The sequence below is a fragment of the Bombina bombina genome, chromosome 3 (assembly GCF_027579735.1).
Source record: "Bombina bombina isolate aBomBom1 chromosome 3, aBomBom1.pri, whole genome shotgun sequence".
Lineage (NCBI taxonomy): Eukaryota > Metazoa > Chordata > Amphibia > Anura > Bombinatoridae > Bombina > Bombina bombina.
Genome location: NC_069501.1, coordinates 1163499646 through 1163524971, shown reverse-complemented (window position 1 = coordinate 1163524971; position 25326 = coordinate 1163499646). Strand labels below are relative to the sequence as shown.

The window sequence follows — 25326 nt, the reverse complement described above, 5'->3', positions numbered from 1 at the left end:
ATTGTTTTTCAGACAGACAATGTCACAACTATGGCGTATGTCAATCATCAGGGTGGGACTCTCAGTCCTTAGGCTGTGAAAGAAGTACCTCGGAGACTTGCTTGGGCTAAATCCAGCTCCTGTCTAATTTCTGCGGTCCATATCCCAGGTTTAGACAATTGGAAAGCGGATTATCTCTGTCAATCAAGCTTTACATCCGGGAGAATGGTCTCTTTACCCAGATGTGTTTTTTCAAATTGTTCTGATGTGAGGGTTTCCAGTAATAGTTCTGATGGCATCTCATCTAAACAAGAAAACTTCCCAGGTACCTATTCAGGTCCGGGGATCCTCAGGCGGAAACAGTGTATGCATTGACACTTCCTTGGAGTTATCAATCTGCCTATATTTTTGCTCCTTCTGGTTCTTCTTTTTAAGAGTGATTTTTCAAAATCATCATGGAGCAATCGTTTGTGCTGCTGGTGGCTCCAGCATGGCCACTCAGGTTTTGGTATATGGTTCTTGTTCGGATGTCCAGTTGCCAACCTTGGTCACTTCCATTTAGGCCAGACCTTATATCTTAAGATTCATTTTTTCCGTCAGGAAATCAAATTATTAAATTTGATGGTATGGAAATTAAAACGCTTAGTGCTTAGTCATAGAGGTTTCTCTGACTCAGTGATTAATACTATGTTGCAGGTTCGTAAATCTGTGGAAAGATTTATTATCGAGTTTGGAAGACTTACATCTTATGATGCTCTTCTCATAATTTCTCTTGGCATTCTTTTAAATTCCTAGGATTTTATAGTTTCTTCATAAGGTTTTGTCTGCAAGTTCCTTGAAAGGACAAATCTCTGCTCTTTCTGTGCTGTTTCACAGAAAAAATTGCTAATCTTTCTGATATTCATTGTTTTGTTCAGGCTTTGGTTCGTTTCAAGCCTGTCATTAAGCCAATTTCTCCTCCTTGGAGTCTTAATTTGGTTCTGAGGGCTAAACAGGCTCTTCCGTTTGAGTATATGCATTCTTTGGACATTGAATTACTTTCATGGAAAGTATTGTTCCTTTTGGCCATATCTTCTGCTAGAAGAGTTTTTGAATTATCTGCTCTTTTTTGTGAGTCTCTTTTTCTGATTTTTCATCAGAATAAGGTGGTTTTGCTGTCTTTATTTAAATTTTTACCTCAAGTTGTGAGTTCTAACAACATTAATAGAGAAATTATTGTTCCTTCCTTGTGTCCTAAATCCTAAGAATTCTTTGGAAAGATCCTTACATTCTTTGGATGTGGTCAGAGTTTTGAAATATTATGTTGAAGCTACTAAGATTTAAGAAAGACTTCTAGTCTATTTGTTATCTTTTCTGGTTTTAGGAAAGGTCAGAAGGCTTCTGCCATTTCTTTGGCGTCTTGGTTAAAGCTTTTGATTCATCATGCTTATGTGGAGTCGGGTAAATCCCCGCCTCAAAGGATTACGTCTCATTCTACTAGGTCAGTTTCTACTTCCTGGGCATTTAAGAATGAAGCTTCTGTTAATCAGATTTGCAAAGCAGCAACTTGGTCTTCTTTGCATACTTTTACTAAATTCTACCATTTAGATGTTTTTTCTTCTTCAGAAGCAGTTTTTGGTAGAAAAGTACTTCAGGCAGCTGATTCTTCTGCTTATAATTTCAGTTTTTTTCATTATAAAGATTAAAACTTTTGATTTGGGTTGTGGATTGTTTTTCAGCGGAATTGGCTGTCTTTATTTTATCCCTCCCTCTCTAGTGACTCTTGCGTGGAGTTCCACATCTTGGGTATTTGTTATCCCATACGTCACTAGCTCATGGACTCTTGCCAATTACATGAAAGAAAACATAATTTATGTAAGAACTTACCTGATAAATTCATTTCTTTCATATTGGCAAGAGTCCATGAGACCCACCCTTTTTTGTGGTGGTTAGGATTTTTTTGTATAAAGCACAATTATTCCAATTCCTTGTTGATGCTTTCGCTCCTTTCTTATCACCCCACTTCTTGGCTATTCGTTAAACTGAATTGTGGGTGTGGTGAGGGGTGTATTTATAGGCATTTTGAGGTTTGGGAAACTTTGCCCCTCCTGGTAGGAATGTATATCCCATACGTCACTAGCTCATGGACTCTTGCCAATATGAAAGAAATGAATTTATCAGGTAAGTTCTTACATAAATTATGTTTTTTTTTCTTTTGTGATTCAGATAGAACATACAGGCAACTTTGCAATTTACTCTTAGTATCAAATTTTCTTCGTTCTCGTGCTGTCTTTATTTAAAAAGAAGGCATCTAAGCTTTTTTTTGTTTGAGGACTCTGGACAGCACTTTTTTATTGGTGGATGAATTTATCCACCATTCAGCAAGAACAACCCAGGTTGTTCACCAAAAATGGGCTGGCATCTAAACTTACATTCTTGCATTTCAAATAAAGATACCAAGAGAATGAAGAAAATTTGATATTAGGAGTATATTAGAAAGTTGCTTAAAATTGCATGCTCTATCTGAATCATGAAAGAAAAAAAATTGGGTTCAGTGTCCCTTTAATAAAAATACCAGGCTATGGTTGGACCTTAGCACCTTTTATTTGATCAAATTATGCTTTCATAAACAAGCTTGATATCAATAGGCTTAGCTATATTGCTCGCTATTATGTTGTGAGGGCTAAAGGTATGCTTAGAACCTAGATACAAGAGCAATCTGGGTACAAAATGCCCTCTTACTATTGTATTGTGCACAGTCCCTTTTCTAATTCCAGCAAAATTGGCATGCTTATAATACATCCCCTCTTGATATCACTGAAGTGCAATATTTCTGAGGAGCTAGTTACTATATTTTGGTTGTACCTTAACATTTGTCATATTTTTTTTTGTCATTTAAGTTCATCATAGACCTAATTTACATAATGGCACCCAAAAGTGGTCTATCTGTCTAATGTACCTTCTGGTGTTTGGCCTCATATAGGATGCAGAAGTCTCTTTTAAAGTGTTACATACTCTGTGTATTTCTGATGATATATTTCTGTTTAACAATGCTATTAACAAAAAAATAGTGACCCCCCCCTGGATAGTTTTAGTAAGCTCATTGCAAACAAGGCGTATTGTTCAATGATATGTGTCCAGAGGGAACCATTGTAACAATTAATGTATTTTGGAAATGCTTTGTTATGTTACAAATTGTCTGTAACTGTGTAAACCTAAAGAAAAAAAAAAGAAGAAACTTGCTTGGTCCCACCCTACATGATTGCAGATAACGCCAGTTCAGCCAGTATTTGGTTGCAGTATCTCACTCTGTTTATGGTTTAGTTCTATATGCATCCAAATAGAAAAGTATTGGTTTCAGTTGTTAGATACAGAACTGTGTTTATGCAAATTATTATTCTTAAACATTTGCTTATGCCTAATGCAATCACATTAAGTCTATTTTTGTATATTATTTACTTCTGATAATTATTAAATGTTTATATCTGTAGTGCAATGCTCAAGAAATCCATGGGGCGGGAGCGGGTGGGAACCGCTACACTACAGAAAAAAAAAGTTAAAAGTTAAAAACACAAATACACTAAAATGCAATCTAAGGGTCCTGGAAGGGGTTGGGGGTTGGTCTCGGTGGGGGGGGGGGGGGGGGGAAGCTACACTACAGAAAAGGGAATTTTTTTTAAAAAAAGGCACATTTTGTTACAAAACTGGGTACTGGCAGACAGCTGCCAGTACCCAAGATGGCGCCCATTATTGCAGAGGAGAAGGGTTAGAGAGCAGTTTGGTGGGGGATCAGTGAGGTTGGGGTCTAAGGGGGGATCCTACACATCAGCATATGTAAATATGCTTTTTTTTTTTTTTTTTTAAGGGCCAAATACCTTTTATTTTAGTATTGGCAGAGTTTCTGCCAGTACTTAAGATGGCGGGGACAATTGTGGGGTGGGGGAGGGAAGAGAGCTGTTTGGGAGGGATCAGGGGGTCTGATGTTTCAGGTGGGAGGCTGAGCTCTACACTAAAGCTAAAATTAACCCTGCAAGCTCCCTACAAGCTACATAATTAACCCCTTCACTGCTAGCCATAATACACGTGTGATGCGCAGCGGCATTTAGAGGCCTTCTAATTACCAAAAAGCAATGCCAAAGCCATATATGTCTGCTATTTCTGAACAAAGGGGATCCCAGAGAAGCATTTACAACCATTTGTGCCATAATTGCAGAAGCTGTTTGTAAATAATTTCAGTGAGAAACCTAAAATTGAGAAAAAATTAACGTTTTTTTTAATTTGATCGCATTTGGCGGTGAAATGGTGGCATGAAACATACCAAAATTGGCCTAGATCAATACTTGAGGTTGTATACTACACTACACTAAAGCTAAAACTACCCCAAAAAGCTCCCTACATGCTCCCTAATTAACCCCTTCACTGCTGGGCATAATACACGTGTGGTGCGCAGTGGCATTTAGCGGCCTTCTAATTACCAAAAAGCAACACCAAAGTCATATATGTCTGCTATTTCTGAACAAAGGGGATCCCAGAGAAGAATTTACAACCATTTATGCCATAATTGCACAAGCTGTTTGTAAATAATTTAAGTTAGAAACCTAAAGTTTGTGAAAAAGTTAACGATTTTTTAAAAATTTGATTGCATTTGGCGGTGAAATGATGGCATGAAATATACCAAAATGGGCCTAGATCAATACTTTGGGTTGTCTACTAAAAAAAAATATATACATGTCAATGGATATTCAGAGATTCCTGAAAGATATCAGTGCTCTAATGTAACTATCGCTAATTTTGAAAAGAAATGGTTTGGAAATAGCAAAGTGCTACTTTTATTTATGGCCCTATAGTTTACAAAAAAAGCAAAGAACATGTTAACATTGGGTATTTCTAAACTCAGGACAAAATTTAGAAACTATTTAGCATGGGTGTTTTTTGGTGGTTGTAGATGTGTAACAGATTTTGGGGGTCAAAGTTAGAAAAAGTGTGTTTTTTTCCATTTTTTCCTCATATTTTATAATTTTTTTTTATAGTAAATTATAAGATATGATGAAAATAATTGTATCTTTAGAAAGTCCATTTAATGGCGAGAAAAACGGTATATAATATGTGTGGGTACAGTAAATGAGTAAGAGGAAAATTACAGCTAAACACAAACACCTCAAAAATGTAAAAATAGCCTTGGTCCCAAACGGACAGAAAATGGAAAAGTGCTGTGGTCATTAAGGGGTTAAGAGCTATAATTCTTAGCATATTCTGTGTTGTAAGTGGAAAATTTTATGAGCCCTCCACAAAAGTAGGAAAAACAATATAGCGCGCCGTAATGGCTTAATCTAGAGATGCCAGGAGTGGGGCATAATCTAAAAATGATTATGTTAAGTGAACTGTAGAGAGCTATGAGAGACTGCAATGTTATCCACAAAATAATTTGCCAGCCTAGTGGCATTAGGAATTTGCGAGGGGGGCAGTGTAATATTTTCTAATATTATATAATTGTATGCTATCCAAAACACAAATGAATTACATAATTTAACCTAGGTGTATTTAATGATAATTTGTGCCATAAAAATTTAACATTTTTAATATTAGCTCATTTTAACGTTTGATTTGAGAGTGTTGAAAAGTGTTACAGAGGTTGATGGAGTCATAAATGCACTGGCTCTTTGGGTTTGTCAAGCACTATTATACTATACTATTGTATTTATATATGCATAAAAAGGAAAGAAGATATGGGTTGCTTCACTAATCAATATAATAAGCTGTATGCTCAGGAAAGGAATAAATAAAATACAAGCACATAATATGTAAAATGTGAAACATCTGCTAATTCACATCCTTCGAATAAAAAAAAAAATCTCTTAAAAAGTAGTTGGATGAGATGGCAAACTATAATCAGTGTTCCATTATCAGCAGTTAATCATTTAATTAAAGGGATATTAAACCCACATCATTTTATTTCATGATTCAGATAGCGCATGCAACTTTAAACAACTTCTAATGTATGCCTGTTATAAATTGTTCTTCATTCTCTTTGTATCTTTATTTGAAAAAAACAGGAAAGTAAGCCTAGGAGCTGGGCCATTGTTGCTTATCAAATAAAGATACTAAGAGAACGAAGAACAATTGATAATAGGAGTAAATCAAAACGTTGCTTAAAATTGCATGCTCTAACTGAATCATGAAAGAAAAAAAAAATTGGGTTCAGTATCCCTTTAGGGTTCTACTTCCTATAATTGACTATTACTTTCTTTCCCGGTTCATCTAGTTCATGCACAATATAAAAGTTATCATATATATATTTTTGCTTTAATACATCCGTACTAACGTACATTTTAAAAAGTCACCCTTTTTAATAGAAACAGAACACAGACGGTCCCGTTAGTACATCGGTATACAATGCTAACGTCCGTGGTCATTTTCTCTATCAGTATTCAGCATTAAACATACGCCGTTGCTTAGTTCAAGTTCAGCGCGCGTGCCCCAGACAGTATCACGTGATCTGGAACGTCCTTAGACGTAGCTTCCATCTTTGCTGAGGCTGTTTCATGTGTCCAGCGTTGCTATGGTAGCGGATTTTCAACAAGGTCCCTGTCGCCGGTTTGCAGTTAGTTTTCTGTGATTAGTGAAGGCGACAGAAATGTCCGGCAGCGAGGACTGTAGGAAGCGGTTTATCATCACCACCGCGCAGAACTACTTTGGGCAGCCCTTGGGTGAGGGGCTCACTTCTTGCCAGGAGCTCGACCGATTCCTGGATGATGGGAACGTGTTTATTCTGAGCGGCCGGAGGTCCGGGGCCCAGATTATATTTTCCAACAAGGTAGTAAATCACTGCCTATTAGTGGTGTCAAAACCAACAATATCTAAACCCAGCAACCACGAGGTTAAAATGTTCGTGCAGAAACCATTTAATTAGATACATTTGTTATGTTTAAAGGCAATAATGTAGTCTGTGTTGATAGATAACCAATACTACTCAAACAAACCGGGCAGAGGAAGATCTTTATTCAGAAGACTTGATTTATTAGCCACCCCAAGCAGCAGCTTGTATGCTTCTTCACCCATAGACATTTCTGCCTATCTGTTCAAGTTATGCAGCTTTACAGTTAACTACTTGTTGCAGGGTTTGGCAGATTGATTTCTGAATTAGGAACTTGCAAGGACTGTAGGGGGCAGCCACATATAGGGTTTTCTTGTACGTATATTTGGCAATCCAAATACTTATGAGTCAGAAGCAAGATGTTTAGAAGTGTGCCTACCTAGTATCTTTTTAAAAGGATATAGTGTATTGTAAAATGTTTTCTTTTAATGTGTTCCCCACGACCTGTTTTAGTTGTTGGAGTATATTAAATTGATTATAATTTACTTCTTTAGCCTTATTTTGTCATGTGAAATAGCTGCATTGGTCTGTTGTGTCCACACCTATTCTGAACACTTAGAGACAGTAAACACCAAATTTGTTATTGTTTAAAAATATAGATAATGCCTTTACTACCCATTCTCCACGTTTGCACAACAAGAGACTGCTAATTCACTTGTGTCATATATATATAACTTTGTGCTCTCTCCTGTGGAGTTGTGCAGGACACCGCACTAATTGGCTAAATAATAAATAAATAGCTATGTGATCAGGGGGCTGCCAAAAGAGGCTTATATACAAGGTAATCACAGAGGTTTAAAGTATATTAATAATATAACCATATTTGTTGTGCAAAACTAGGGAATGGGTAATAAAGGGATTATCTATCTTTTTAAACAATACAAATGTTGGAGTTGACTGTCCCTTTAAGTATTCACTATTGAAAAGCTGTGTACTGTAAACATAACCAGGAGAAGAAATTACACTGAAAGCTAGGAGTCATAGAGATAAGTACTCAAATATCCATTTTCAGTTGTTCTCTCTAAATATACAAACTAAGTTAACATAAGGAGGTTTGATGTGTATAAATAAAGAGTGATAATGTAAGGAAAAATGATCTCCTTGCAAGATCAACCTATTTTAATGGGTTTGCTGTTTCAAACAGCAAAGCCAGCTCGTTCATATTCAAAATAAAACCTAACAGAACAATTTCCCATTCATTACTCTTCAGCTGGGATAATATGTAATTGGAAACCTATTAAGGGGAGTCCAGTTTTACAGTAACTTCTGTCTAATTAGTTCAGGCCTGTACCATTATAAATGATGTAGGGTGACATGTTTGTTGATAAAAAAAAATAATATTTTTTTTACAGGACATACAATTTAACGTCACTTTCAAGGGACTTTCTAATGCAAACAATACATGGAATTGCAGTTACAATTAATATATTATAAACACAAATATCTAGGATCAGTAATACAAAAATGATATGCCATAATGAATTAGATCATGTAATTTTTTCATTAAAATGTCCATTTAGTGTATTTTTTCTTTAACCTCTTCAGGACGTTAGGACGTTCCATGTCATCCTGAAAACGTTGAGCTTTAAGGACATTATAACAGCATGGAACATCCTAACATTTGCGCTCACTGCTCCTTTCCTTGTTAAACAATACAGTGGATCTGATTGGGGTACTTGTCTAGCAAAGCAGGCAGTCCACCAAGAGCTAATCAGTGCTGTTGGAGTCATATGATCACATTGACGAGCAGGTGACATCCTGTCTGCACTGTTTACATTCTGATCTCGGACAATAGCTCATCGTGCTAATGCACTGTTACAGAGATATGTGGCAACCCAAGGGTTGCAGGTTCAATCGCGGCAAGGTCCACTCAACCATTCATCCTTCCGAGGTCGGTAAAATGAGTACCATTAAGTTGGGTAATAATAATACCTGTTATCAGTGCCGCGAGTCGATTAAGTTTGAGGGTTTGCGCTATACAAGTATCCATTATTAATTGTCTCCGTCCTGAAGGGGTCAATGCTTGCAGTAGAAGATGTTGTTAAATATATTTCAGTATTTTTTTCTGAAAAATTAGAATTATCTGTGTTTTTTTGTTGGTGTGTTGCTGTTAACCACTAGAGTTATGGAAGTTGTCATTGTTAGCCAGTGACCATGCAGCTTTACTGATCAATTTAAAAGCATGTACTTCTTCCTAGTGCCAAACTCAAAATAGCTAACATTATTTAAAAGGGCATTATAGTGGAAACATTGCATGGTCTGATTTGTTAGTTCATGCAATCGTAACATTAGTGACCTGGAATGCTATGTGTTTAACCCCCCGCAAATAGGTTAAATACATAGCTAAATTTTGAATTTCTGCTGATTGGGTCAGCATGGGACCTTTAGTGTTCTGCGGCACATTATAATTCCAGGGCTGCTAGTGTTAAAATTACATGCTCTAACGTCAGAAGCTTAACAGCTTTATTGATATTGTGCCTACAATGTTACTCTAATATATAATTCAGAAATGTTACATTTTCACAAATGAGGGCATTGATAAAAATGACAAAGTACCATATAATAATCCGTTCAATAGATGCATATTTTTATGTGTTATTTGTATTTGTGTGGTAGCCTCAAGACAGACTGCAGTGCCACAGTTCATTAATAAAAAACATCATATTCTGTATTAATAAAGTTATATTCATCCCATATGTATGCAATGCAAATCAATTTAAGTGATATGAAACAAGTAAATTGTTGTGTTTACAATAAAATACCTTAAAAACATCTCTAAAATTAGACATTTCCTTACACAAAACACAACTAAGCTTTTAATCCACTCTCTCATCCTTTCCCACCTCGACTACTGCAACTCCGTCCTCTCTGGTCTCCCTAGCTGCCGCCTAGCTCCTTTACAATCCATAATGAATGCCTCTGCCAGACTCATCTTCCTTACACGTCGCTCTTCATCTGCTACACCTCTCTGCCAATCTCTTCACTGGCTTCCTCTCGCCTCTAGGATCAAACACAATATTCTCACTCTGACATACAAAGCCCTCAACTGCACTGCTCCCCCCCTATATCTCAGACCTTGTCTCCAGATATTCTCCCTCCCGTCCCCTTTGCTCTGCTCATGACCTCCTACTCTCCTCCTCTCTTGTCACCTCATCACACTCCCGTTTACAGGACTTCTCCAGACTGGCTCCCATCTTGTGGAACTTTCTGCCTCGCTCCACAAGACTCTCCCCTAGTTTTGAAAGCTTCAAGCGCTCCCTAAATAATCTACTGTTCAGGGATGCATACAACCTATGCTAACCTTACTTTATACCAGTTCCACTCCTCCATTGCTATCCCCTGAACCCCCTTAGCATGTAAGCCTAAGAGTCCAGCTGTTTCTAGATCACCTTCTTAAGAGCTGACTACAACAGTGCAACTCTTGGCAGGGCCCTCTACCCATTTGATCCCTATAATTGTTTTGTTGTACTCCGCCTGCGGAATCTGTTGGCTCTCTACAAATAACCGATAATAATAATAATAATAGCACAAGAAAGATCATTGTATAACCCACCTACATGCACTGTGTATTTAAAACACAAACATGAGGCATTGTAGTGCTAATTTGTATATCATTACCTAGAGTCCTGGTTTTCTGTGGAAAAATGTGCAGTTGGGCTATAAAATTAGTCCTAAATCCTAAGCTACTAGCCAGGAGATAATTTAACTCGCCACTTCTGATCTAACCCATCACCTGCCTACACCCTACCCACCTCCTCTTTGCACATGTTTAGCCATTGTGAAATACCTTCATGCAGGGGTCGACAAATCGGTTTAAAATAGGTTTAAAAGCCAGAAAGAGTATGTAGGAGCCAGACATACTTTTAGGACCCAGACAGTGGAATTTGTATATAGATATATGGAGAATAACCCCACATTTTAGGAGCTAAGGGTAAAATTCTAGGAACCAGTGGCTCCCAGGCTCCTAGGGTTGTCGAGCCCTGCCTTAATGGGAAATACATTTTCATATTGTATTTATTTTCAATCTTAAATTAAATTTTTTTAATAGAATTATCACAAATATGTGCATTGTTGGTCATTTAACACAGTATTTAGACAACATTTATCTCTGTCTCTATTTGCCCCAGCTCAATTTCTACTCTCCCAGGGTGAGTGGGCTAGTGAAAATGTTTAGATATATATATTAGACCTGTGCATTCAGAGGTTGCATTCCGAATGCGGAAGAAGACATTTATACTTGTGGAACAGCAATACCAGATTTTAATGTGTGGCTGATTTACAAGTATAATTCGGCTTTTAACACAAATATACATATACTCTACAGATATTGATGACTCCATCTGGTGGAGAAATGGGGAACGGCATGCATATATCTGTGAGTTTTACTGGCATTTTGGCATTTGAACAGAGTTTTTGTGTCATCTGCTGTTAGATTAATTTCTTAAAAGGATATAAAGGTGTAAAAAACAAAATTCTCTAATATGTAAGAACATTTTATTATTGCACTATTGCTTTTTTATAACTATTTGTTTAAGCACTGTAAAATGATTAAACTTAGAGGAGCATTGCACTACAGGGAGGCCGCTGAACACATTTGTTTAGGCAATAACAAGAGACAAATTTGTGTATCCACCAGTCACCAGCTAGCTCCCAGTAGTGCATTGATGTTAAACTATAATAATAGAGAAACAAATTTGAAATAGAAGAAAAATTTAAAAAATTGTATGCTGTCTGTGATTTATGATAAAATAAAATAAATTGTTTTCATGTCCCTTTAAATAATATTTATAACTAACAGAAAATGTTATCATATTGTAAAGTATTAATCTTCTCCAAACCTGATACTTTGTGATGCCATCTGAATAATGAAATGTCATTTTGACTTTCCTATCTCTTTATGGTGTTTTCTGTTGGCTGACATACAACTTCCTCTGGTACTAAGTACATTGTAGACCATGAGGATGGCTGGCAGTTACTGGGATAGCATCAGCGTCTGCTGTTTTTTACCGTTCGGATCTGGTGCATTAGTTCTCTGGTTATATGTGGAGCCCACTTAGTTACTCCAGTTAATTTAAGCTCTTCCCTTTTGGTATATCTGTAGTTTGTAATTGCCTTGTGATAGCAGGTCCTCATTGGCCTCATTTTCTGATACGCAATACGACCAAAAGAGCTTTACATGTTCCCATCAATACCTTGATCTGTATACAATACGACTTAGCACTTGGGGTGTTGGAATAGAGAGGCACACGCGCATTGGCTAGTTTTGGGGAAATATATTTTGTTGTGCTGCCTCTTTGTGTAACTGATATAATTCAATCCTTTTCCTTATTTGTTTTGTGGTTTAAAGTGAAGGTCAATTTTGACGAATTAGTGCCCGGTTTTTAATAATCCTATTAAAAACAAGGGCACTTTAATCATTTCCCAACCCCCTCTCAGGTCACTTTCCCAACTATTATCCCCCTCTCCCTGCTTCCCATGCACTAAGATTACTTTCCGTAGAGTAGTGATCCCACCCGCTCCCGTCCCTCTCACACACCCTCCCTTTCAGGGAAGACGTCCTGGTTTCTGTAACATGCACTGACTCTGCCCAACACCACTTATGACATGACAGGTCCTGCCCATGGCGCACACAAATAAGGCTTAACAGATGTCTTCTCCCCACAGCGGTAGACAAGCAGTGGAGGCCCCATTGCTTGCCTATTGATGTATGACTCCTTGCCAGATAGGAGTGACTCACAAAGGAAAGTCCTGGGCAGATCCAGATTAACTTACCAAAGACTTCACTCCTCAGTACTCTCTTCATTGCAAATAACTGATTCCAGACAGGGAGAAGGGTGCTTATACTGTGTGTGTTGTAGACAGGTATAGCACTCCTGGGGAGGAGGGATCTCCACTAGAGGAACAGGATCACTGTGTAGAGTGTGGTAGAGTCAAGGCTCACAAATCTAAAGGGTTCTCACTGCTTCTCTAGGGCATTCAGAAAAAAACACAATATTCAGAGATAAATTACGTGGTAGGTAAACAAAATAATTGACTTACATGGCCATGTATTTTTGTTTCCCATTGTTAAACATTTTTGGAGTATTATATTTTGATTTAATACATTATTTTTTTATTTAGTTTTTGTTTATGGTTTCAATTAAATAACTTATATTCATGAAGCTAATATTACATAGTTGTTGTTAGATATGATAATGCCAGACCAAACTACCCATAACTGTACATATGTTACCCTTGTGGTTTACATGCCTTTATTTGTTTTTAGATTGATACCAGTGACAAAAACGATAAAGTGCTTGTGTTTTTTAAAATCCGACCGGATGTCATTACGGAAGACAATCTTCATGATAACATTCTGGTATCATCCATGCTGGATTCCCCCATAAATACACTTTACCAGGCAGTACGACAAATCTATGCTCCAGTGTTATTAAAGGTGAGGCCCAAAGATTCATTCTCAGTGCTTACTGCCTTTGAATTAGTGTATGGTGTATTATTATCCCAATATACATTTGCATTTTTCTGATTTTAGGATGAAAAATGGAGCAGAGATTTTGACCCTAAACTGCAGGCTTTGCTTAGTGACTTGGAAGCAGGCTTGGGAAGTATTTTAAGAAAAACCTTCTCGCAACCAGGAAGCACTAAAACTGGAGATGACAAAGATTTACAAGGTTTGTGTACTATTAAATGTATTAAGAAAACACAACAAATTCAATTCAATATAATGTGGGAGAGACACTGTAATTTTTCGGCTGCTAACAAACGATGATTATTTAAACGTTTCTTGTACTTCTCACAAGCTTATAGTCTTGGAACCTGTTGCAAGATGCTTGTTTGGTATGTAACAATAAGTAATAACAAGTATTGGGTGTTGACTGTCCCTTTAAGTCTTCGAAGAAGCAATACACACCACTACCAGCTCTTTGAGCAGGCATGATGCTTGAATACTGGTGCACGGCACTCACAAGATATGTGCATATGTCGCAGAAAAAACAGTAATAATAACGTTTACTAGAAGCACCCGTGCACATTTCAATTTTTACTTTTCTATCCCTTTAATCTGTAAAAGGTTATCTGAATTTATATCCAAAAATTGTCTGTAATGATCTAGTTGCACATCATTCCGTTCCCTCTTTGCTTTACTTCTTAACCATGAACTAGTTACTAGTCCCAAAAAAACACAGCACATCACCCAGGAACTAAAACTTTTACTATTGTTTTTAAGTTGTTATTTCAAAATGAACTTTTCTCATGTTTTAACCATACTTTGAATCAGTTGTCTTGCTGTGAAAGTATCAGGGGGGTGATAACCTAGAGAAAAGTGGGGAAAAGATTTGCCAACAGTACAAAAGCAGTTTCCACATGTTCATGTCTTCTAGATACAGTGAATAGCAAAAGAGCATGCCTGCAAATATGCAAAACACAATGCTAGCAATGAATAAGCTTACATTTGTTCTTGTCCTTCTAAAACAAAAGGAAATGTTTTGGATTCATGAGTTGGGGTGTATGACCCCTAAAGGCCTTAAAGGGACATGAAACCCAAAATTTGTCTTTCATGATTCAGACAGAGAATACAATTTTAAACAACTTTCAATTTACTTCTATTATTTAATTTGCTTTCTTCTCTTGTTATCCTTTGCTGAAAGGTTTATCTAGGCAAGCTCGGATTGGCTCACCCATGTGTTCAGTTAGAAACCAGTAGTGCATTGCTGCTCCTTCAACACATGATTTCAAGAGAAAGAAACAGATTAGATAATAGAAGTAAATTGGAATGTTGTTTGAAATTGTGTTCTCTATCTGAATCATGAAATAACATTTTTGTGTTTCGTGTCCCTTTAACAGAGAGTATGATTGGTCAGTCCTCCTTTAACCTATTCTGAGATATAAGTTTATACATCATTAAGATTATAAGTTAAATGATGATAGTATATATAGAATTGTATAGAGATATATCATTGTAAGCGTTCTATTTTTATTTTTAATGTTATGTATTCTGCATTGGTTAACAAGGTTTTAATGTGTGTAATGAGTATTTTCTATCAGTAGATGGCAGCAGAGCCACATTATTTGGTGGTTGGCGCCAAACTAAATTATTTTAAGAGTGTAACAGAACACAACGTATTTATCATGATTAAGAGTTAATTTACTCGAAACGTCGCTATTATTTCATGTCTGTACTTTAAACAAAGAATAAAGATTAAAGAAGCACAGTGCTGTGGACATCTATTTTTTTGATATTTCGTTACTTTTTAAAAGTGCCATATGGGGAGAGCGCTGATTGGAGAACAATTCAAACCTTTAGCTCACAGATAAAATTGACTTTTGAAGTGGGCAGCAGAGCCTGGGGTATTTGAATATCATATCTATATTAAATAGTAAGTTATAGTGCATCTTCGTTTACTGATAAATGAAACTCAATCTAAAATATCACTAACATTCCGGATCTAATTTTAGAAAGGGGAGAGTTTACCATCACTTTAAACTTTGCTTGCCTGCCTTTAAATTGACTAAGATTACTAAATAACTTACAAATGCAATCACCCTGCTGCTTGTTAGTTTTTTACTTAGTATTTTTTTAAATATTAATGTATTATATTGTAGCATTTAACTTCTTACCCAGTTTGCCATCAGCCACTAATGCTGCTAGCTTAGTGAATCTCTTCAATGAAGACATTTTAAAAATTCTTATCTGTTGTCAATCTTGTGTATTTTCAAGTCAATTACACCCCCCCCCCAAATAAGCCATAAGCTACAAATGTTGATTGTTGTTTACAGGTATTTTAACTCCAAATGATGAATTTCAATTTTGGGCAGAGGTTGCGGAACATAAGGCTAAATCCTCTAACAAAGAAAGAGCAAATCATTTCAGAAACCTGTTTCAAGCGATTGCAAACGTAAGTTTTGTTTTTTTCCAATACAGATTTATACAGGAGTCAAAGAGAATGTAAAATGATTAATATAAATGTGCCAATCTGTAGTCATAGGTATTTTTCCCCCCTTTGTATATTTATTTATATATATATATATATATATATATATATATATATATATATATATATATATATATATATATATATATATATATATATATATATATATATATACAGTTGCAAGAAAAAGTATGTGAACCCTTTGGAATGATATGGATTTCTGCACAAATTGGTCATAAAATGTGATCTGATCATCATCTAAGTCACAACAATAGACAGTCACAGTCTGCTTAAACTAATAACACACAAAGAATGAAATGTTGCCATGTTTTTATTGAACACACCATGTAAACATTCACAGTGCAGGTGGAAAAAATATGTGAACCCCTATACTAATGACAGCTAATTGGAGTGAGATGTCAGCCAACTGGAGTCCAATCAATGAGATGAGATTGGAGGTGTTGGTTACAGCTGCCCTGCCCTATAAAAAACACACACCAGTTCTGGGTTTGCTTTTCACAAGAAGCATTGCCTGATGTGAATGATGCCTCGCACAAAAGAGCTCTCAGAAGACCTACGATTAAGAATTGTTGACTTGCATAAAGCTGGAAAGGGTTATAAAAGTATCTCCAAAAGCCTTGCTGTTCATCAGTCCACGGTAAAACAAATTGTCTATAAATGGAGAAAGTTCAGCACTGCTGCTACTCTCCCTAGAAGTGGCCGTCCTGTAAAGATGACTGCAAGAGCACATCGCAGACTGCTCAATGAGGTGAAGAAGAATCCTAGAGTGTCAGCTAAAGACTTACAAAAGTCACTGGCAAATGCTAACATCCCTGTTAGCGAATCTACAATACGTAAAACACTAAACAAGAATGGATTTCATGGGAGGATACCACAGAGGAAGCCACTGCTGTCCAAACAAAACATTGCTGCATGTTTACAGTTTGCACATGAGCACCTGGATGTTCCACAGCAGTACTGGCAAAATATTCTGTGGATAGATGAAACCAAAGTTGAGTTGTTTGGAAGAAACACACAACACTATGTGTGGCAAAAAAGAGGCACAGCACACCAACATCAAAACCTCATCCCAACTGTGAAGTATGGTGGTGGGGGCATCATGGTTTGGGGCTGCTTTGCTGCGTCAGGGCCTGGATGGATTACTATCATCGTAGGAAAAATGAATTCCCAAGTTTATCAAGACATTTTGCAGGAGAACTTAAGGCCATCTGTCTACCAGCTGAAGCTCAACAGAAGATGGATGTTGCAACAGGACAATGACCCAAAGCATAGAAGTAAATCAACAACCGAATGGCTTAAACAAAAGAAAATACGCCTTCTGAAGTGGCCCAGTCAGAGTCCTGACCTCAACCCGATTGAGATGCTGTGGCATGACCTCAAGAAAGCAATTCACACCAGACATCCCAAGAATATTGCTGAACTGAAACAGTTCTGTAAAGAGGAATGGTCAAGAATTACTCCTGACCGTTGTGCACGTCTGATCTGCAAATACAGGAAACGTTTGGTTGAAGTTATTGCTGCCAAAGGAGGTTCAACCAGTTATTAAATCCAATGGTTCAAATACTTTTTCCACCTACACTGTGAATGTTTACATGGTGTGTTCAATAAAAACATGGCAACATGGCATACTTTGTGTGTTATTAGTTTAAGCAGACTGTGACTGTCTATTGTTGTGACTTAGATGATGATCAGATCACATTTTATGACCAATTTGTGCAGAAATCCATATCATTCCAAAGGGTTCACATACTTTTTCTTGCAACTGTGTAATATAAAAAATAAATAAATAAATAAATAAAAAAAAATATATAGTTATATATATAGTTTGATTTTATATATAATGAGAGATATATTGCTCTTATAAAGTTTATTTTTTGTTCTTGTTAGTATTACAGTAGTTTGGATAACCTTTCCTTATCTGAACTTGTGGAGCTTGTTGATACTACAAAAGAAACTTTGGATGACGTTTGGAGACAAACGGACTATGATCCATATCCTGAAAATCGAATGAAGCATTTATTAGACATCATAGGTATGAACAACAAGTTATTGGGAACCCATGAAAGGGAAAAATACAGTACGTCATTTTAAGCAATAGTTTTGTAGCAGGTTTTAGTATTGAATATGACAACATTCTAAAATGACAAAGCTTATAGAGTATATCAACAATTAAAAACTGCATTGCAAAATACTTTAACCACTGTTATACAGATTAAGAGCAGTTCAGGAATTAATTTCTTGAAAATGTATGGGAGGTAGTATCCATGTTCCTATCTTGTTGCCAATTAGCAACAGGTATAAATGAGCTTAAAGACGGTCAGCATGAAATAAAACTTTGCTCTCATACAATACAATGGAGAAATAATATATAATAAGGCCGATGAAAGTTAAAGTATTATTAAATACAGTAGAATTGCGTAATTAATAAGTTCTTGGGATTAGGTTTTATACCTTCCAACAATTTTAATCTTTTCAACACATTAATTGATGTTAATAAAATGATTAGAAACATAACTTTACATACATTTTACAAACATCACAACCATCCTGATGAAGGCACACACAATGTACAAGGTTCTGAACACATCCTGGATTTTATTAAAGATTGTGATAGAATATCCCTGGAGTCACTCTATCAGGAGGGTTCCACAGTTGAGGCAGGGGGGATCCTATCCATAATCGAGGGGATACTATAGTCTCCTTTCAGAAAAGAGTTTAGAGAGATTTTACAGAACTTATGAGTCAGAGGAATGAGTATAGAGGAAAAAACGAATCTGTCTTGAAAGGAAAGAGAAACCCTGGTAGCCCTTAAGGAAAACAGGAATCTGGTCATCAGATCAGCTGATAAGGGGCTATCTGTTGTTGTTATGGATAGGGAGTTCTTCATACGAGAGGCCCGAAGACAATTGGAGGATGAGACCCAGTATACTCGGCTGAGTGCCAATCCCAGCTCAAGGTTCCTGAGAGAACTAAGATACCTCGTGGATGATGGCAAAGAAGGTGGTTATATGGATGACGAGACAGCTAGATTTTTATTAGTTGAGAAACCAGTCATCCCAGTTTTTAAAATCACCTGCTGAAAATCCACAAATCCCTCTTTAAAGTAGTAGGACACCCCATTGTGAGTGGGATTGGCTCTTTGAACGACTTTCACAGTGGCTGATTGAGATTCTACAGCCACTGCTGACAGTGCTACTAAGCTACCTAAGGGACACAAAGCATCTTTTGTGTCTTACACAGGACATGGAATGGTCTAATACATACTCCTGGCTCACAGTGGACATTAGGGCACTCTACACATCCATTCAACACGAAAAGGGTCTGGAAGCCATTAAGTTTTCCTTGGAAAGATTGATGTTGTTTGATGAGGGCAGCTGCGCCTTCATACTAAGGGTTACTGAGTTCCTTTTGAACTCATAATTTCTTCAAATTTGAGGATCGTTTCTATCTCCAAAGATGTGGGACAGCGATGGGGGCAATATTTTCCCCCTCCTATGTCAACCTGTTTATGGGTTGGTGGGAGCTGTCCCACATCTTTGGAGAGGGATACCCCTTCAGACAAAACATCATCTTTTAAAAGAGGTATATTGATGATTTTTGTATGGAGGGGAGGTGAGGGTGTAGCTGCCTCTTTTGGGGATTGGCTAAACACAAACAACGTGGGTATCAGTTTTACTTTTGATTTCCAGAAATATAAGGTGAACTTTTTGGATGTAACATTGATTGGAGAAAATAATGGGGAGAAAGAGAAAGGTATGGTTAAATCAGACAAAAAAAATCTACAGAAAACCAATAACAGGGAACACACTTCTCCAAACTAATAGTAATCACCCAAGTAGGGTCTTTAAGGCAAACACCAAGAGCCAGATGCTTAGAGTGAGGAGAAATTGCACCACCCAACTACAGTTTGAAAACCAATCAGATTCCCTATTATGTAGACTAAAGGATAGGGAGTACCCAGAGCCTGTGACCAAAGGAAGGAGGAATTAAGTAGCTTCCCTAGATAGGGAAACTTTATTAAGGAAGAGAATTAGGCAAAGAGAGAATATGTCCAAAACAACTAAACAAGCATTTTTTCTTACTACATACAGTGATCAGTTTGATGAGATCTGTAGAATAGTAAACAAACATTTTAAGATGCTAGCTTGTGATGAAGATCTCCTATAGAAGAGGTGTCACAATAGGTAACATGGCGAGACCACTGCCCTGAAACTCAGAAATCCCACTACCAGCTCATGGTGGACTATGAAGGGCATCTTAAGATGCCATAATCCCACATGTAAAGCTTGTGAATATGTCTCATTAGGAGAAGGGTTTAAATGTGAGGTGACAGGAGAAACCTTTACACATAACAAATGCTACAACTCTTCTGATATGGTCCAACAACAGGAACGCACCCTGCTAATGATGAAAAGGAGAGAAAACCCATTGGGTAGCGACTGTGGATAAAGCACTTTTATTGTTTCATCATATATGAAGTAACACACACTGAAAAAACAGGCACCTCAAATACCGGTCAAACGTGTTTCGTTGGCAAACTGACTTTATCAATGACCGTAACTCAATTCTGTTATGCTCATCTACTTTTATGTGTACTAGGAACCCACCTCCTTCACAAGATTGGACAACTTACACCCAATCGGATAAGGGCAACAAAGACATACACTCCTCTGCATACATGCAGTGTGTTAAACAGAAGAGATACAAGAAGGAATGTAATACATATAAACAATTAAATGGTAAATGTACATATATAATTCTAAGTGACATCAGTAGAGCACATAAAAAGACACAGAAATATAGATAAACATAATGAACTAAGCATTATTAAGAATAAATATATTTATATATGCACTACTGAGATGTCTTAACAAGTTCTCCATGAGTATATATGTTAGCAATCATTGCGATAATATAAAAAGAAATCAAATTTAATATTAAATATTAAATTCAGCACAATTGAACAAGAAGAAAAAAAAATGGCATATTGTCTAAACCTATAGAATTAAATTCTTTCAACAAAGAGTTTAACGTCCCACTCAGAATTGAGACCCTTTGGCATTCGAGTTTACAGCTGAAACATAAAAAAAAACTCTCTGACTGAGAACAATGCCTCTATTGCCCCCTCTAGGGTGTCTAGGGATCAGCTGGATACCCTGGAATGTCAAAAGAGAACTGTCATAATCATGGAATCTCTTGAAATGTAGGGATACCAGAGTTTTGGATTCAGGGTCTTCAATGGAGTGAATGTGCTCCAAAAACCTATCTTTCAAGGCCCTGGTAGTTTGACCTACATTATTCTTGTGGCACCCCCTACAGGTCAAGAGGTAAATGACATAACAGGAATTACAAGTTATGTGTTCCTGTATCTTAAAACTTTTCTTATTAGCACTGGATGTAAACTCCCTACCAAAAGTTGCATAAGTACAAGACTTGCATTTCTTACTACCACACTTGAAGAAGCAAGGCTTTATAGTAAGCCAATTCTCCTTAACCTTTGTAGGCAACAAAATATTACCCAAAGTATTAGCTCTTTTCGGTATAAAAGTGACCCCTTCTTTAATGATTTTACAAAGGGCCTCATCTGTTTTTAAAATGGGCAATGCTTCCCTCACTATGTTGCATATTCTCCCATATTCTTCACTAAAAGTAGTGATAAATTTAGTTCTTGCTGAAAAAAACTCTTTTACGTCTACTAGGTCTCAAGTACTCATATCTGGCCTCATTATACACCTAATTTTTGGCCATTTCCAAAGATTCTCTACAATATCCTCTTTCAACAAACCTTTCAGTAAGTTCTTTAGAATGTTTCTAATAACTAGACTCACTAGTGGAGTTACTTTTTACCCGAATATATTGGCTTTTGGGAATGGCCTTGATGATATGTTTCGGATGACAAGACTTGGCATTCAAGATAGTGTTACCTGCTACTTCTTTACGAAAAAGTTCCACCTCCATGCAAGACTTCTCAGGATTGGACAATAATTTAATGTCCAAAAAGGACATAACTTTGTCATTATATTCCATCATGAACTTCAAGTTTAAATCATTATCCTGTAAGTACCCAAAGAAGTGTTGGATGAGCTCTTGAGGTCCCTTCCAAACAAGTAATAGGTCGTCGATAATATATCTACCATAAAAGTAGATATGGTCTCTAAAGGGATTTCTGTCTCCATAGACGTGGAACAGCTCCCACCAACCCAAATACAGGTTGGCGTATGAGGGGGCAAACTTCGCCCACATAGCTGTTCCACGTCTTTGGAGAAAGAAATCCCTCTCAAAAAGAAAAAAGTTATGTGTCAACAGGTATTCAATATATAACTTCTGATAAACTGTTTCAAATTTTCATCATATGTTGATTTATTATCCAAGAAGAATTCTATTGCCTGTATGCCTTTCTCATGTGGAATGCATGTGTACAACAGCACTACATCAATGGTCACAAAGACCAGTAGTATCCTTAATGTAACTCATTAAACTCAAAATAAAAGGTTGAAGGAAGCCATCCATCATTTCAGAAAGAGGCTCAATCAAAGAGCCTATTCCTGCCACTATGGGCCTTCCTGGAGGGTTAAATTCGTCTTTGTGAACCTTTGGAAGGTAGTGGAAAATTGCTGTTTTATAATGATCTACAAGTAAAATTATGGAGTTATTAGATAATTTCTCATATACCTGTATGTCCGATAACTGCTTATTTACTAACTTCAGGTAATCAATCCTATCAAGAACCCCGACCTTGCCACCCTTGTCTGAATTGCGTATGACTAGATCACTGTTAGCCTCTAATTCTCTAAGGGCTAAATATTGTTTACAATTTAGGTTACTTTTCAGATGAAGACTTCTCATTCCTCAATTCCCTCAATTATATTTCAACTTTTTTTCTGAAATACTCCTAAAGCACTTGATCTAGCTTGTGTTGGGTAAAAGGTCAATTTGCTTTTCATAGTGCTGATTAATCTGAGAATCCATATTCTCATTATCCATATCTAAAGATTGAGGATCCAATACAGCACACTTATCTGCAAAATCGAGAACACCCTTATCAAAAGTAGATACTTTGGCCATGTGTTTAACCTGTTGTTTAGATTAGGCCCCCAAAAAATGTTTTTTAAGGTCTAATACTCTTACAAACCTATTTAAATCACCAACTGTGTTAAATAGGTCAAAATAACTTGTGGGAGAAAAATTAAGACCCAAGGACAATAATTCAATATGAGTGTCAGAAAGATGAGAAGAAGACATTCATAACATTGTCCTGCTCTATATGTATTTCTGACATTGTGACATTCTCCTCCTCTGGGGATATCGCCTGGGATTTGCTGGTAAAGTTCTTGTTTTTATACCTTCCACGTCCCCCTCTACGTATTTTCTTATATTTGGTTTCAAATGTCGCTGGTTGTTTTTTGACTGTGTAGAAAGAGATGTTCCAGTGGGGACCCCCTGAGGCTGCAAATTAATCACTCTTTTCTAACTGTGATGATGCTTCGCCCACGGTATCCAAGTCAGAGGAGTCATAGTCATATTCTGTATCCGATTCCAAAATCCTCACTTTCTTGGATGAACTCTTGGTATCTCTACCAGGGGGATTATATCTCCTCCTATTCTCTGTAACAATCCATTTGTATACTTTATTCCTCTCATAGTCCAACTTGTCTCTGAGGATTTTTTGCTTTTTAAAGTGCCAGAGAATTTCTTTAAATTCAGCTATGACTTTCTCAATTTTCTGATCATATTTCTTAAAATCTGGCTTGTCACTCAGAGGCCGTATGTAATCCTGAAGTTTTAATTTCTCTTTACATACTTCATACAGGTTATGGAATGACCTCCCGCACACTTTCAAACCTTCCCCAAGCCTAATATCCTTTAAGAGATCCCTCTCTACATATCTCAAAACAGAATGCACCTGTCATGGTTGATTATATATTTCCTACCTGTTCTATGTTAAATTTTTTGCATATGTTGTGTATTATTATTGTTTTTGTATTTTATTGTACCCTATTGTATCAATGCAATGTTTTGTGATACCAGGACATACTTGAAAATGAGAGAAATCTCAATGTATCCTTCCTGGTAAAATATTTTATATAAAAATAAATAAATAAAATAAAAAATCTCTTTGCTGTTTCTTATATTCAATCAGCAGATCAATTAATGTCAGAGAACACTCTGTTAAAACAGCATTCCACTTATCAGTGGAAGTCTGATCCAAGACCTGAAATTAAGGAAACTTCCTTATGCGCAATCCCTGTGTCATGCGCTTGGCTTTCTTATAAATGACAAAAGTTTTTACATCTATTTCAAACCTTGAATCTTTTTTCAAAAGGTTATCCATCCTATAAAAAAGGGAATCAACGTTTTTATTTTCTTCTTGCTCAATATAATCTGTGCTAAACAAATCCTCCTCATCACTAATGTCCACAGCTGACTGCTGAAAAATAAATCCTTCAACTGCCATGTTACTTGCTAGTGTGTGTAAATTATGTTAAATTGTATTAGTCCAAAAGTTACCCTTATGCCAGCATATAAATATTGTAGTTTCAACCTTGTGCCAAATATTGCAGATTCAAACCTTGTGGGGTGAAGCAGCGTCTTGTAACAGATACGTGTGAAATAATTGTACAGAACACTGATACATGTGAAACATTTGTATACTCCACAACCTCATATAGTACTCAAATAAGCAAACACACTCCCGGGCAGCGCTCAGATAATCCTCCTCAGTGTATCAGTGTAACGCACAACGTACTGGTCTTCACGCTGCAGAAAGACGCACCCCCTCCTACAGAGGGTGTGTGTTTTTTTTTTCTTTGTTTTTTTTCTTCTTGTTCAATTGTGCTGAATTTAATATTATATTTGATTTCTTGTTATATTATCGCAATGATTGCTAACATATAAACTCATGGATAACTTGTTAAGACATCTCAGCAGTGCATATATAAATATATTTATTATTAATAATGCTTAGTTCATTATGTTTATCTATATTTTTGTGTCTTTTTATGTGCTCTATTGATGTCACTTAGAATTATATATATATATATATATATATATATATATATATATATATATATGTACATTTACCATTTAATTGTTTATATGTATTACATTCCTTCTTGTATCTCTTCTGTTTAGCACTGCATGTATATAGAGGAGTGTGTGTCTTTGTTGCCCTTATATGATTAGATGTAGTTGTCCAATCTTGTGAAGGAGGAGGGTTCCTAGTACACATAAAGTAGATGTGCATAACAGAATTGAGTTACGGTCATTGATAAAGTCAGTCTGTAGACGAAACGCGTTTGACCGATATTTGAGCTGCCTGTTTTTTCAGTGTGTGTTACTTCATATATGATGGAACAATAAAGTGCTTTATCCACAGTTGCTACCCGATGGGTTTTCTCTCCTTTTCATCATTAGCAGGGTGCGTTCTTTTTGTTGGACTGTGTTTCTTGAAGCGGTAGTGGATCGCTTCTTTTTACGGCACCTGCTATCTTTTTGGTATTGCCTTTGTCTCTGTCCAATCGTTGATGCTAACGGATCTCTTTA

General features: G+C 36.6%; 1 protein-coding gene across 1 annotated transcript in view; it reads left to right on the top strand.

Moving 5' to 3' along the window:
- The first annotated feature begins 6531 nt into the window (after window positions 1-6531).
- DYNC2H1 (dynein cytoplasmic 2 heavy chain 1) overlaps window positions 6532-25326 on the top strand; it is a 1178830-nt gene continuing 1160035 nt past the window's right edge. The window contains exons 1-5 of the mRNA XM_053705582.1: window positions 6532-6772; window positions 13098-13268; window positions 13365-13503; window positions 15608-15726; window positions 17671-17815. Of these exons, the coding sequence (XP_053561557.1) occupies window positions 6593-6772; window positions 13098-13268; window positions 13365-13503; window positions 15608-15726; window positions 17671-17815 (754 nt within the window). The 5' untranslated portion in view covers window positions 6532-6592. The remainder of the gene's footprint in view (window positions 6773-13097; window positions 13269-13364; window positions 13504-15607; window positions 15727-17670; window positions 17816-25326) is intronic.